Source organism: Patagioenas fasciata, chromosome Z, assembly GCF_037038585.1.
Source record: "Patagioenas fasciata isolate bPatFas1 chromosome Z, bPatFas1.hap1, whole genome shotgun sequence".
Taxonomy (NCBI): Eukaryota; Metazoa; Chordata; class Aves; order Columbiformes; family Columbidae; genus Patagioenas; species Patagioenas fasciata.
The window spans coordinates 45,026,049-45,039,180 of record NC_092560.1 but is presented as its reverse complement, the minus strand read 5'-3'; the positions used below and the strand labels follow the sequence as shown (position 1 = coordinate 45,039,180).

General features: G+C 42.9%; 2 protein-coding genes across 6 annotated transcripts in view; one reads left to right on the top strand and one right to left on the bottom strand.

The window, feature by feature from the left end:
* The window catches only part of PPIP5K2 (diphosphoinositol pentakisphosphate kinase 2), a 59,869-nt gene extending 54,537 nt beyond the window's left edge, over positions 1-5,332 (bottom strand). The window contains exon 1 of the mRNA XM_071802110.1: positions 5,233-5,332. The gene's annotated coding sequence lies outside the window, so the exon portion shown is untranslated. The remainder of the gene's footprint in view (positions 1-5,232) is intronic.
* Positions 5,333-5,352: 20 nt separating this feature from the next.
* GIN1 (gypsy retrotransposon integrase 1) overlaps positions 5,353-13,132 on the top strand; it is a 17,814-nt gene continuing 10,034 nt past the window's right edge. Inside the window, exons 1-6 of one of the 5 annotated variants that reach the window (XM_065861479.2) lie at positions 5,353-5,487; positions 9,113-9,258; positions 10,093-10,286; positions 11,367-11,672; positions 12,299-12,487; positions 12,584-12,751. In XM_065861479.2, coding sequence (XP_065717551.1) covers positions 9,120-9,258; positions 10,093-10,286; positions 11,367-11,672; positions 12,299-12,487; positions 12,584-12,751 — 996 coding nt within the window. In that variant the 5' untranslated portion in view covers positions 5,353-5,487; positions 9,113-9,119. Of the gene's footprint in view, positions 5,488-5,761; positions 5,876-9,112; positions 9,259-10,092; positions 10,287-11,366; positions 11,673-12,298; positions 12,488-12,583; positions 12,752-13,132 lie in introns of those variants that run through there. The other 4 variants (XM_071802105.1, XM_065861480.2, XM_071802107.1 and 1 more) reach the window with 4 other exon arrangements.

Sequence of the window (13,132 nt, the reverse complement as noted above, 5' to 3'; positions counted from 1 at the left end):
TCCAAAAGCATTACTATGTAGTACTTCACATTAGTCCACCAGAAAAATTATAGCACCTCCCATTCCAAAACTATACACCTTTCATTTTTGCTTTACATGAAGAAACATTCTGAAAAGTTAAGAGGAGCATGATTCTTCCTTGCCAGGTGCTTGTTTTGGGTTCAAGTGTCAAGGTTTTGGTAGTGGGGGGTGGGCTGCAGGGGTGGCTTCTGTGAAGACACCAGAAGCTGCCCCCATGATGTACAGAGAGACAAGACTGAGCTGCTGCTGCCCAAAACCGAGCCCAACAGCGATGCTGGTGGTGCCTCTGTGATAACACATTGAAGGTAAAAACCACTGCATAGCAGCTGGGAGAGGGGACTGAGAAAATATGATAAAAGCAACCCTGCAAACACCCAAGTCAGTCAAGAAGGAGGGAGAGGAGGTGCTCCAGGCACCAGAGATTCCCTTGCAGCCCATGGTGAAGACCATGGTGAAGCAGGTTTTCCTCCTGCAGCCCATGGTGGTCCACAGTTGAGCGGATAGTCACCTGCAGCCTTGGAGGAGCCCAGGTTGGAGCAGATGGATGTACCCTGAAGGAAGCCGCAGCCCAGAGAAGCCATTCTGGAGCTCCTGGCAGGTGCTGCAAACCACAGTGAGGACCCCACGTAGGAGCAGGTTTGCTGGTGGGACTGCACCGCATGGAAAGGACCCACGCTGGAGCTGTTAGTGAAGAACTGCCTGTAGTGGTATCATGTAAGATTACAATTCTTGTAACCCAGGTAGCAGAGAGGGAGGTAGTAATCTCTTCTCCCTGGTATCCAGTGGCAGGATACTCAGAAATGGTTCAAATCTGTACCAGGGGAGGTTTAGACTGGACATTAGGAAGCATTTCCTTACCCAGAGGGTGGTCAAACACTGGAACAGGCTTCCTAGGAAGGTGGTCAATACTCCATGCCTGTCAGTGTTTAAGAGGCATTTGGAAAATGCCCTTTATAACATGCTTTAACTTTAGGTCAGCACTGAAGTAGTCAGGCAGTTGGACTAGATGGTCATTGTAAGTCCCTTCCAAATTCTAGTCTAGTCTAGTCTAACTGCAACCCATGAGCAGGAGCAGTTCATGAAGGATTGTTTCCTGAGGGAGGAACCCCATGCTGGAGGAGAGGAAGCAGCATGAGAATGAAGAAGCAGCAGCAGAGGAAAAGTGTTATGAACAGTCCCCATTCCTCATCTCCCTGTGCTGTTCGGGGGCATAAGGTAGAAGAGTTAGGAGTGAAGGTGAGTCTAGGAATAAAGTAGAGGTGTGAGAAAGGTATTTATAAATTTTGTTTCTTATTTCTCATCCTACCCTGTTTAATTGGCAAGAAATTAAATTAATTTCCTCAAATCAAGTCTGTTTTACCCATTATGGTATTATAGTTAGTGAGTGATCTCCTTGTTCTTATCTCAACTGATGAGCTTTTTGTCATGTTTTGTCCTCCTGCCCTGTTGATGGAAGAGGAGTGATAGAGTGTCTTGGCAGGCACCTGATGGCTAGCCAAGGACAAACCACCACAGTACTCCAAATATGTTTCCTGGGCAAAAAAACTATTGCATTGTTACCCACACTCCATCTTAAGCAGTTAGGTATATTTACAAGTGCTTTTGCCCACACTTTTTTCACCCTGGTAGTGAGGACATTTTTCTAATAAACATAGAACAGGGGCTTGAAACCACTGAGACATGAGGGAACAGAAACAGTATTTGTCCTGTTCCATTCAACTGTTCTAGCCATTTGCCTACCACAATTCCCTTTCACTTTCCCCATACACCATTAGGTGGCCAGTGGGTTTCTTTTTACAGGAGAGGGCTTACTGCTCTGGATTCCACGCAACAAGGCTGGTACCTCACATGCAAGATCTTACCAGTGAGACATCTACACTCTCAAACAATAGCAATACAGAAATACCCATCTTACTGGTAATCCCTACGGGAAACAACTCTCACCAGTGTTACTTACAGCAGCACTTATATTTCTTGAAATGCTGTATAGCTAGGCCAGCCAACTAACTGCAGTTGCCTAAATCTTCTCACAGGGACCTAAATTATTTTCCAAGAACCGTGCTACCAAAATGCTTGTGCCTAAAGTAAGATTTTAATCTGACCCTCCATATTACAGTAGCTTAGCCCAGGGGACTAAAAAGTTAAAAGTTGTACCGTGCTGTGTTGACCTGGCTTTGGCTAGGATAGAGTTAATTTTCTTTCTAGTAGCTGTGTTTCGGATTTTATATGAGAAAAACGTTGACAATACACTGAAGTTCTGGTTGCTGCCAGGTAGTCAAGGATTTTTCAGCTTCCCATGCTCTGCTAGGTGCACCAGAAGCTAGGAGGGATCAAAGCCAGGAAGAAGTGAGCGATTGCATTGTGCAGCACTTGTTTTGCATATTGCATTATTATTATTATTATTATTATTATTATTATTATTATTATTGTTGTTGTTGTTATTATTTTATCTTCCTTTGCTGTCTTATTAAGCTGTTTTTATCTTAACCCATGAAGTTATTTTTCCCTTTCCGATTATCTCCCCCATCCCATTTGGTGGAGGGGGTGGGAGGGTGTGGGTAGAGAAATGAGGGAGTGGCTGTGTGGTCCTAGTTGCCAGCTGGGGTTAAATCCTGATATACATGAACCAAGATTCTGTTAAGAAGCCAGTTTTGCAGTGAAGAAAGACATGCCTTTTAGGTTGTTGATGAATGAGATTTCTAGTCTTAAAGCACAACTGTTACAGTTTTCAGACAGTAATTACTTGGCTGATTTCCCCATGTTTGCTTTGTTTCCTAGTAATTACACAGTTAGTTAAGCACAATTTTTCCAGTCATTTAGAATTACCAAACTTAAAGTGAAATAACTTTTCAATATAAGTATCTTAATCTTTCCTTTTAAAATTCTTTGCTCACAGAACTTATTTTTCCCCAATATCTCACCAGCTGAAATGTGACCTTTCAGCACATGTTATGACATCTGCTAAAACTTTTGAGTTTTAGCCCCAAACACTGTACTATCACAGGACATCTCTCAAGTCTTTAACAGTCACAAACTGCAAAATGAAGCATTACCATCCTTCAACAGAAGTGTCAGAACAGCCTCACAAGTCCAGAAAAACCTGTCTGGTAAATATCATTGTCTTCTTTTCAATATAGGAAAGCAGTATTTTTTTAAACTGACAAACACTACCACAAACTGACACCTGGTATGCATTACAAGTGTCTCCTGCACAGCCATGGAACTGTTAAGCTTCACATTCACTAACCTCCAAGTTCCTTTCTAAATCAAACCTTGTCAAACACATCATATAAAGACATTTATATCTGTGGCAAGCCTGTATGTTTCAAGAAAGCCTGGCTTCTGAACTTTTAGAGATCCCAGTCAAAGACATCAGAACAGCTTCTCCATATTCTTACACAGAACTTCATATTTCAACTTCATAGATATTATAAAACTTCTGCAAAAATGAGAACATTTTTGCAAAAAAATTCTGTACCAAATTCATTAGGCTCTATCCCTGGAGGCCTGATCTGTTCTACCCACAACCACCGGAAGGACGAAACTCTCTTCCACAGAAAGAATCAGCCAGCCAAGACAAGCCAACCAGTATAAACATTCTTCTTTCTCACATATTGAACCATAAAAGAGGTATATTACACCAGTCAAATCCTTATGCCAAAACCAGCTCCAATAGCAAGAATAGTTTAGTTATTGCTTGAATTGAAACTTGTTGAAAGCAGCAGGTTTAGCTGCCTCTCGCCATTTACAATTACACGTTTTTGCCAAAACAAAGGAAGATCCCACGGAATAAGGCAACTTGCTTCTAGAGTAGTAAAACGATGCAGAAAAGATGGAAACAGAACAGCTTAAATAGGTGAAGGGTAACAACACTTAGAAAAATGCAACATAATGCAGAAATACTGTAACAAACAAATGTAAAGAGAATCTTTTCAGGCTAGACCACTAGGTAGAAGTCGTTTGGATGAGAAAGAAAAACACTGACTTCACTGTAGTTGTGATACTGATCTTGCCCAGTCTTCCTGCTTGTGTGAGGAGAGTGACCACCTACAAAATCGATGACTACAGGGCAACAATAAAAGTGCCAAAAAATCAATGTTTTTGAAGCTTACCAATCGTCAGTGAAGTCCCCAGGTTCAGTAAAACACTACTAGAACAAGGACAAATGTTACACAGGCTACTCTATCTATACATGTCTCCCACTTCAGCTCCTGACAGTTATTTTCTGGTTACCATGTGTAACTGATTCTCAGCTCTGGGACTGCTGCTGCTTTTCTTTCCCACCTCAATTACAATATAGAAAGCAATAATTTTGCACTCAGCAATTTTACAGTGAAATTAACATCACTTTCTGGGATGTTAACAGAGTGCCTCTAATCTGTGGTTTAAGACATATCACACCCTGCCCACCCCGTTTAGGAACACTGCCTTTCACACCATGTACTTTGGACTCAAAAGTTTCACCTGCCTTCCTGACAGCACAGCACGCTGCAAACTCACATCATTGCTAGTTCAGTAGAACTGCTTCCAAGAACAGAATAAGCCACAACATGAGGCAAAAAGATAGATGTGCTTATCGGCCATGTCCACCACGTTTTACTGACGATTGCAGCTTAGTGATCAGCACGGTTTAGGTCTGTGCGAAAGGGAAATAGAAGGGTTTTGCCCATCCTGTCATCAGGCATTGGAACCGGATCTGACCATGTGACTTCCACCGCGGGAGTGAGCTGCCCGCTGACCCGCTCCGCTCCCCACAGGACCTTCCGGTCGCCGCTGAGCCGGCCAGAGCTGCGACGCCGCAGCGAGGGCGGCTGCCGCCTTTCCGCCGCGGCCCATGCCGCCGTGCCGAGCCCGTCAAGCCCCACGGCGCGGCCGCCATCGCTCCGGGGAGCCCGGGCAACAGCCCGAGGCGCAGCTGGCCCCGGGCACCGCCCCTCCGCCCTCTCCCGGGGAAGCCGCCGCAGCGGGGCTGGAACGGTCGCCAGCTCCTGATGCGCGGGTGGCGGGGGAGCGCCGGGCGCACGGACAGCAGCGCCCGCTGCCGGTTCCCAGGCCGCTGCCCGAGGGGTCAACCCGCCCCGCCGCAAGCCACCGCCTCCCGTCTAAAGGGGGGCGCGGCCGGCGGGGTCGGTGCAGCCAGCACCCTCCGCATCCCCCGGAACGGCGAAGGACGAGGGGGCCCAGAGCGGCACCGGGAAGAAACCGTCTCACCTGCGCGCGACACCGCCGCGCGTGGAGCCGCCTGCGGCCCCGCGTCCCATTGAGGAGCCGCTGCCACCGCCTGCCAGCACGTGGGCCGCCCCGCCCTACGGCGGCACGCCCCCACCCTGCCTCCCGCCACTTCCGGGAGCGCCACATAAGTCTCGGGTCACAAGGCCGCCGTTGCAGCTAACTGTTCGGGAAAGGGCAAAGTCAGCGGGGCTGCGGACCTTGGGACAGTTCGTGCTGGTACCTCTACTGGAGCAGGTGCGTGCCCAGAAGCCGAGCAGCTTTCCGCGGCGCCCGACGTGCCAACGACCTCACCGCGCAACTGAGAGGAGGGGTGTGGGGCTGAACGGCGGGGTTGGGTCGGGGCGGGGAGGAAAAAGATCGCGTCGACGTCTCTTTGCGCCTGCGTGAGACTTGTAGCGCTGACCTGCGCGCTGGGTGGGGCGAGTCGGCACTACTGCTCCCAGCATGCACTGCGCCGGCAGGGTGTTGCGGTAGGCCGCTGCGGGCTGGCGATTTGCATGCTGGGGATCGTAGTCTGGGCCGCGGGCGGGAACAGGGTGTGGTTTTGGCGTTGTGGCGTAGTCGCACTGGGGGATGCTGAGGGCGAGCGGGACTGCTTCCCTGGAGGAGACGCTTCTGGGAGGTACGACTGGCGCTAACAAGGGCGATAAACCTCGGCTTAGCATCCTTACTTTAACGGCACCAGTGACCCTGGCCATTGGCCTGTCTTGCAGGAGCTGTGCGCACTTGTCTCTCCTGTAGTCGTGTGATGGTTGCAGTAAACGATTAAGAGGCATTTGCAAAGTGGTGGTCAGGGGTTTGGGTAGTGGCTTAGTTTACTTGTCCGTGCCTCAGAAGTGGCACTGTTGTCATCTGCAGTGCAACTTCCATCCTACACCATGGCCTGTGTGCGATCTGACAGTGCCAACCGCCTGTTAAATGGTCACGCTTGGAGAAATTAGGGTGTTCTGAAATGGCAGAGACCTCTGTCAAAAGTGGTAGGAGGAATGGGGAAGAATGTAGGTGAATGTGTCCATCTAAATACAGGTTCCTGGAATCACTTTGGTTAGAAAAAGCTCAATGGGGCGTTCCTGTTTCTGGTAGGAAGAATTACAGGTAGAGGCAGGGGAAGTACTTGAAAGCTGGACTAAAAAGACAGTTTGGCAGTTAGGATTGGAGGTTTGGTTTGGTTTGCTTTTTTTGTGTGGTTGATTGGTGGTTGTTTTTTTGTTTGTTTTTGGCAGAGGGTGGTGATGAAACAGGCATAAAAAGCAAAATAGTTAAATTTAACCAGGTATGACTGTTTTAGCTAAGACACTAAAGCAGAAGGAGTCTGGGTATATGGAAGTTTCATTGTCTGTGCCTAAATACTTCACCTGACTGTAAAGCACCATTTTCAGCTTCAAAAGTATTAAGGGTTGATTACTGATTGTAAAAGTTTTGGATTTGTAAAGGCTACCAGGTACATTATGAGTATTGATAGAGATAACTTGAATTATCTGAAGTAATATGTTTTATTCTAAATAAGAAAACAAGATGATTTTATGATTTATTCTTTTCAGTGTACCTTTCCCTGCCCACCCGCCCCCTCCCCCCCCCAGGTTCTCCAAGATTGGGCCAAAGTATTTTAGGTATTGAGGAAAAAACGAGCATGGACACAGGAAACTAAATATCTAGGAAGGAAGCTCATTTAATGGTATCCTCTTAGATAGCAATCCAACAGACTTAATAGTTTGCTGGATCAGGATTCTACTAAATGCATTAAATGGCTGTGGGTACTACATAATGTATTCTTTCTTCATTGCCTGATGTACAGTCTTCCAAACTTTTACAGTAGAAAATGATATTGCAAGAATAAGGATAGAATTTCTGTTTAGCTGAAGCATAAGGTGCCATCCTGGTCAGATGTATCTTATTGCTGTGCAACTTCATTTTGTTAGACCCAGTAACCATGAGCTACATAGAGAATATTAATTGTTTCAGGCAAGAGTTTCATGAGCAGAAAGAACTGGAAGAGTATTGTTCTGGAACATCTTTTCTTGCAGTGTATGAAAGTCTGTGTCAAGCCAAAATGGTCCATTATCCTAGTAGTTAAGTGATAAATCATAAGTGACTGGTTTTGACTTCCAACCATGCTTGGGTAACTGGGGCTGGCCTTGAGAAGGCCCTGAATGAAGCCTGAACGCATGCTCCTGGCAGATAGGATATTTCAATTGCTCTTCACCAGTACTCTTTTACTGTCAGAAATGCTGGTTAATTGACTTCTTTTAAACAGAAACACAAATTTTGTCATAGTAGTTTCACATTCCTTAGTTATCCAACCAGATGTAAACTTAAAAGAAACTGCTGTGCCAGTCAAGATCATTAGAAACATTATTCTGTTTTGGCTCCACTTCTTCCCTGTTCTGAAACACCCTCTTTCTTTGCAGACAGGATTGTAGTGGTGAAAAGCTTATCTGTGCTAGTTCTCTCAGGTATGAGAATTTGACTTTAAATGGTTTATGTTGTATGCCAAGACACTTGGCTGTTTTTGAAAGCCAGCTCCAGGTTATGCAAAATGAAGTACTCAGTGAGGCAAAGGTGTTTTCACTGTTTGAAAATAAAGTTCCTGGCGTGCATTTCGTGTTGATAACACAGTGATGTTTAGCCCAGCTGTGTGTGTAGCCTATGATATTCTATAAATAACATACAACATTTTATTTTGTGGGGGAAACAGAGTAAATAAAAACAGGCATAATCACTCTTCAGAGCTCTTTACCTTCTTGCTACCGCCAGTGTAGTAATGGTAGGTGAAAATCTATAGATTGAAAAATAAACATAGTGACTTAGATGTTTAGCTTTCAAATAGCATCAAAGATACTGAGATAACATGGATTCCAGAGTGACTGGATGCTGTCACTTTCCCAGTAATTATACGCCTCTTAGCTGATAGGTCATGCAAACAGATTACTCTTTTTAGCAGGCTGTGTGTTGTCACATTGTCTAGTCTTTGGATGCTGACAGCATAAGAAAGGAATTTGCTTAATGCTGTGGATGACTAGCATTCATTAGGAAATTATGACATGGCAGACCCCAAGGTTGATCCTGCTCGTGTAGTCATCAACTAGAGCAGAATCGAAGTGCTGGTTTTTAATACATCTTCATTGCCACTGGAGCACATTTGGAAAAAAAAAAAAATATCACTGAAATCACATTGAGCCTGCATATATATTTCTGCTTTTAATTAATTGCTAATTATTTTGATGGTATTCTTGCTAGACCTAAACTGTTCCTTTACCAATGGTGCATTTCATTAATGACATTTTAGTTTATTAATGTGATCAGGGAAGTCAGACCATGTCAGGGAATGAATTGTTACCTTGCATGCGGAGTCTGGTTTGGAACTTCAGGATCTCATTGTCAGATGAATTAATGAACAGAATACATTTCTGTCAGTTTCTGTCTGGGGAGTTGTTTTTTCCTATTTGTCTCTGTGTGTGTTGGTCTGTTTTTTTTTCCAACTAGGGTGGCTCTTTGGACACATCTAATCTCCAGCACACCTGCATTTGAGAGGTATCCAAATGTTTAAGAACGAGACGAGCAATTTCTTTCTCTCTGCACCTCATCCAATGGATATAGTGGAAGTGTCCATTGTTTGGAAGTTTTAAAATACAGGCTGACAAAAACAACTTTGCATAGAACAGAAGTAATGTGTCAAGCCGTGTTCCTTATTGTTTGAATTGATAGCTTGAGGATACTGAGAGTAGTGCAGTGGATGCTGTAGTCTCCTCTTAAATGCTATGTTATTGGGATAACTCTGAACTACAAGAAACCAGTAAAAAGTGAAGATGTGCTCTTCTGACTGTTGGTCCATCTAACAAATACTGTGCATTTTGTTCAGGTTAGTGATGGTCCGTAGTGGAAAAAATGGTGGGCTCCACCTGAAGCAGATTGCATACTACAGGCGAACAGGGGAGTATCATCCAACAACGTTATCAAGTGAAAGAAGTGGAATCAGGAGAGCAGCAAAAAAATTTGTTTTCAAAGGTGAAATGATTTTTTCAATGTACTCTGAAAATAGATTTTTAGGTGAAGATTTGCTGATACAAAAAAAAAAAGTGGGATCTTGGGCTGCAGCATACTATGATTTTAATATATATTCTCTATGAAACAAGCACTCTGCTTAACCCTTGTTAATATATAACAGAATGCTTACAAAATAGAAACTCAATCTGCTTCAGTGCTTTTCAGAAGATACTGGGCAAATATGTAGCCATTGCAATCCATAATGTAGAGGACTACAGAAAGGAAAATCCAGGTGTTTAGCTGTAGACAAGGAATGCTTGGTCCACTCTGGAGGATGCTGTGTCTCTCTAGGCAGAAGTGCAGGGATGGCTTTGCCATCTGTTATCTTACAGCCTCCTGGCCCTTCTGAGCTTTATTGCATCCCTGCAAGGACATATTAGTCTTTGTAGTCTGCTGTGATCTGCCAATCCTATCAAATCTGTCAAGTCTACGTAGAGAGAAGGCAGGGAGGAGTTAAAGCTGTGAATCGTGACATCAGGTTGCTGGCAGGCAGGCAGTAAGTATCATAACACGTTTTGCCACCCTTTCCTGCCTCCAGCATTAGCTTGTGTTTCAGTCAGAATTCCTGTAGGAATATTTGCATTCTGACTTGCATTTGTAATGCCTCATGTCCAGATTAGCAACTGGCTATTTGGAGGAAATATTAAAGTATTTGTGAACAAAAAGCTACATTAATACAGAAGTGAATTCAAGTTAATTCAAGAAATTCTGTACTGAATCGTGCCCAGTAACTTAGTGAATTAAACAAAAGACAAAGCACATGCATATAATTTGCTGGTATTTGTTTTCTTTCAGAAAATAAATTGTTCTATATTGGAAAAGACAGAAAACAAATGCGTCTGGTAATTGTTTCGGATGAAGAGAAGAAAAAGGTGCTTGAGAAATGCCACGAAAATGCTGCTGGCACTCATCATGGCATATCAAGGACACTGACTCTAGTGGAATCTAGTTACTACTGGACCTCTATAACCAACGATGTCAAACAGTGGGTATGGTCTCATAGCAACAGGATTTTTTTTAATGTAGTCTGTTACAAACGTTGTGTAGACATACGACTTTGATAAAGCAAACACACATATTGCTTCACATTGAGGAAATGTAGCCTACAATCAAGCTTCTAATGGTCCTCTTGCTATAGCATAGTGTTTCCTTTTTTCTTTTATTACTGAGCATGTGGCTTGCTTATTGTTGTATGTTACCCAGTGATGGGGAGCCGTACTGCCTTTAAGTATGCAGAGCAAATCTGGTCTTTGAGAGGATTTCTCTTGCAAGGACTCTTACATATCTTTGCTAGGATACAGTGTACCATCCCAAGGATATGTGGCCAGAGTGGCTGCTGGCAGATCAGAATATGAAGATGGTGCCACTGTCTTACAATTAGGCATGTTCAGGACATAGTTAAACAAAGCACTGCTTGGGAAAGTTCCTTCTCCTCCTTTGCCCAAAGATACATGGACATGATGCCCAGGCAGAATGCCTCCTGTATGGCCAAATTACTGTTGCTATCAGCTTGCTGTATCACCTGAATGCTTCAAGTTCATGTGCAACTGTAACATGAACTGAAAATGAGTCTTTGTTTTCAATTCAGGCTTGGACAAAGGGCCTCTGTCCTGTAGATAAAGCCGATCCATGTTATACATGGAAGATCGTGTATTTTGTCAGTGTTTTTTGGCCACCATGTACACAGTAGAACCAAAAGGGGAATGATTGGGACTTTGTTGATCCCAGCTGCTTCATACTTCCTTTAGTATTTACAGATGGTAATGGATATTCAGATTTATACTGTGGACTTGAAGCAGCACAGTTATTTTGAGATAAGGAGAGTTTGGCTATGAATTCCTGCACATTGTTGGCCTTCACTGTTATTTTAGTTTTGTATTTATACTGGAGCTGGAAAATCTAAGGGTAAAAAAATGATAAAAAGATGATAAAATGAATTTGTTTAGCATTGCCTGGTCTGACCTAACTTAAAAGTGGCACAGTGGAGATTTATGATCCTGCTGGTTGCCTTAAACCTTTACTATTGTTTTTTTTTTTTTTGATAGTATCTTCCCTGATTTTTGCACTAGGTGTATGCTTGCCAGCATTGCCAAGTGGCAAAGAATACAACCACCACAGCACCCAAAACATACACTGTCAAAGCAGAGGAGCCATGGACAGCAGTCACTATAGAACTAATGGGACCTTTTAGTGTTACCAACAGAAGCCACAAGTACATCATAATTATGATAGATTTGTTTACAAGGTGGGCTGTTATCTTGCCACTGCATGACACTTCAGCAGCTGAAATTGCTAAGGCAATTGTAAAGGTGTTTTTCTTATACGGGCCACCTCAAAAGATGCCTATTGGTCAAGGGAAGGAGCTTGTTAATCAGGTAAGTCTTTATGTGGTTTCTTTGTTTTCAAGAAAAAAAAAATCTCTATTAAATTTGAGTTTTCGACTATTCTTGAAAAAGACTGTAAATATTTTTTTCTTCAGTTAAAAAAAAAGCATATACAGAATGACAAGCCAATTGTTTGCAGTTGTAATGACTTTAATTGCAGCATTTCCTAGGGTTTTATTCTTTGAATAAAGAACAAAGCAAAATTATTTCCTGTGCTGGTACAGGCTTCCATACTCCAATATGCTGTATTTCATTCATCCATATTGCCTAGTATAGCTGATAGCTGAGGGTATTTTTGACATTGGCCTGTAGTGCTTGTGAAGAACTTTGCACACTTTGATCCCCTCACAGATTATGAAGTCATGAGACTATGATACAGAGGAAATGACAAATTGAGTCAGTGGCAGAAATGTGTTCAGAACTATCAGTTACTGGCACTTAAGCCATGCTGATTCCTTTAGCTTTCACTCTCTGTTTGGCGGGAATATGTATATAAGACTTTTGCTTAATCACCATCATATCAACAAAAGGGACAGAAAACTGAATTTGTTTACTTGAACTGTGATACAGAAGAGTATTTACCTTCAGTAAATGTGTACTTTTTTTCTCTTTTGAAGATTAATGAAGAACTGTTTGCACTGTTTGGAATGAAACAAATTGTATTGTCTTATCATCAGACAGATGATGTAAATGTAAGAACATGCAAGACAATCAAATCTTTCCTTAACAAATACTGCGCTGACCATCAACATGATTGGGATGAACATTTGTCTGCTATTGCCTATGCTTTCAATTTGACAAATTTGGTATGTGAAGGTTCTTCCTCTTTGGACTGAAGTCCCTCAAAATATCTGCAAAGCTGTATGCTAAATTTGCTTGCTTTTTGCTCTCCGTTTAAATAGGAGCCAGATCAAAACACCCCATATTTCCAAATGTTTAATCGTAACCCACATGTTTTTGAGTCAATGAATATGTGTGTGGAAGGAGAATACAGTATGTTTGCAGAAATATTTGAAGCAACTAAAAAAGTCAGTGAAGCAATGGAAGAAGAGAAAACCTCAGATTGCCAGGTAAATGTTGTATATTCAAACTTTACTAGTAAGAAGGTTGAAGATAAAAAAGGTGAAAAGGCTTGGAGTGTAAAATACAAGCTTTTAAAATAATGTGAGCTTTTGTATGTTTGGAGGGGGAAGTGTTTTGTTTGTTTTTTTCTTTCACCTGTGATCCCTGGATTTCAGTGTACCAATTCTCAGATTACTTCCTCCAAAACACATTAAGAGAGACCTGTTGCCAAGAGATATGTATCTGACTGAAAGGGCTACATATCTACAGAAGCTGAAAACCATTGCCTATGGACTAATGGTTTCTGAAGATAAAATCTATTACTTCAGAGCTCTGCAGCCCTACGTATTGTGGATTACACACGTACAAAACCACCTAATGTTATGCTT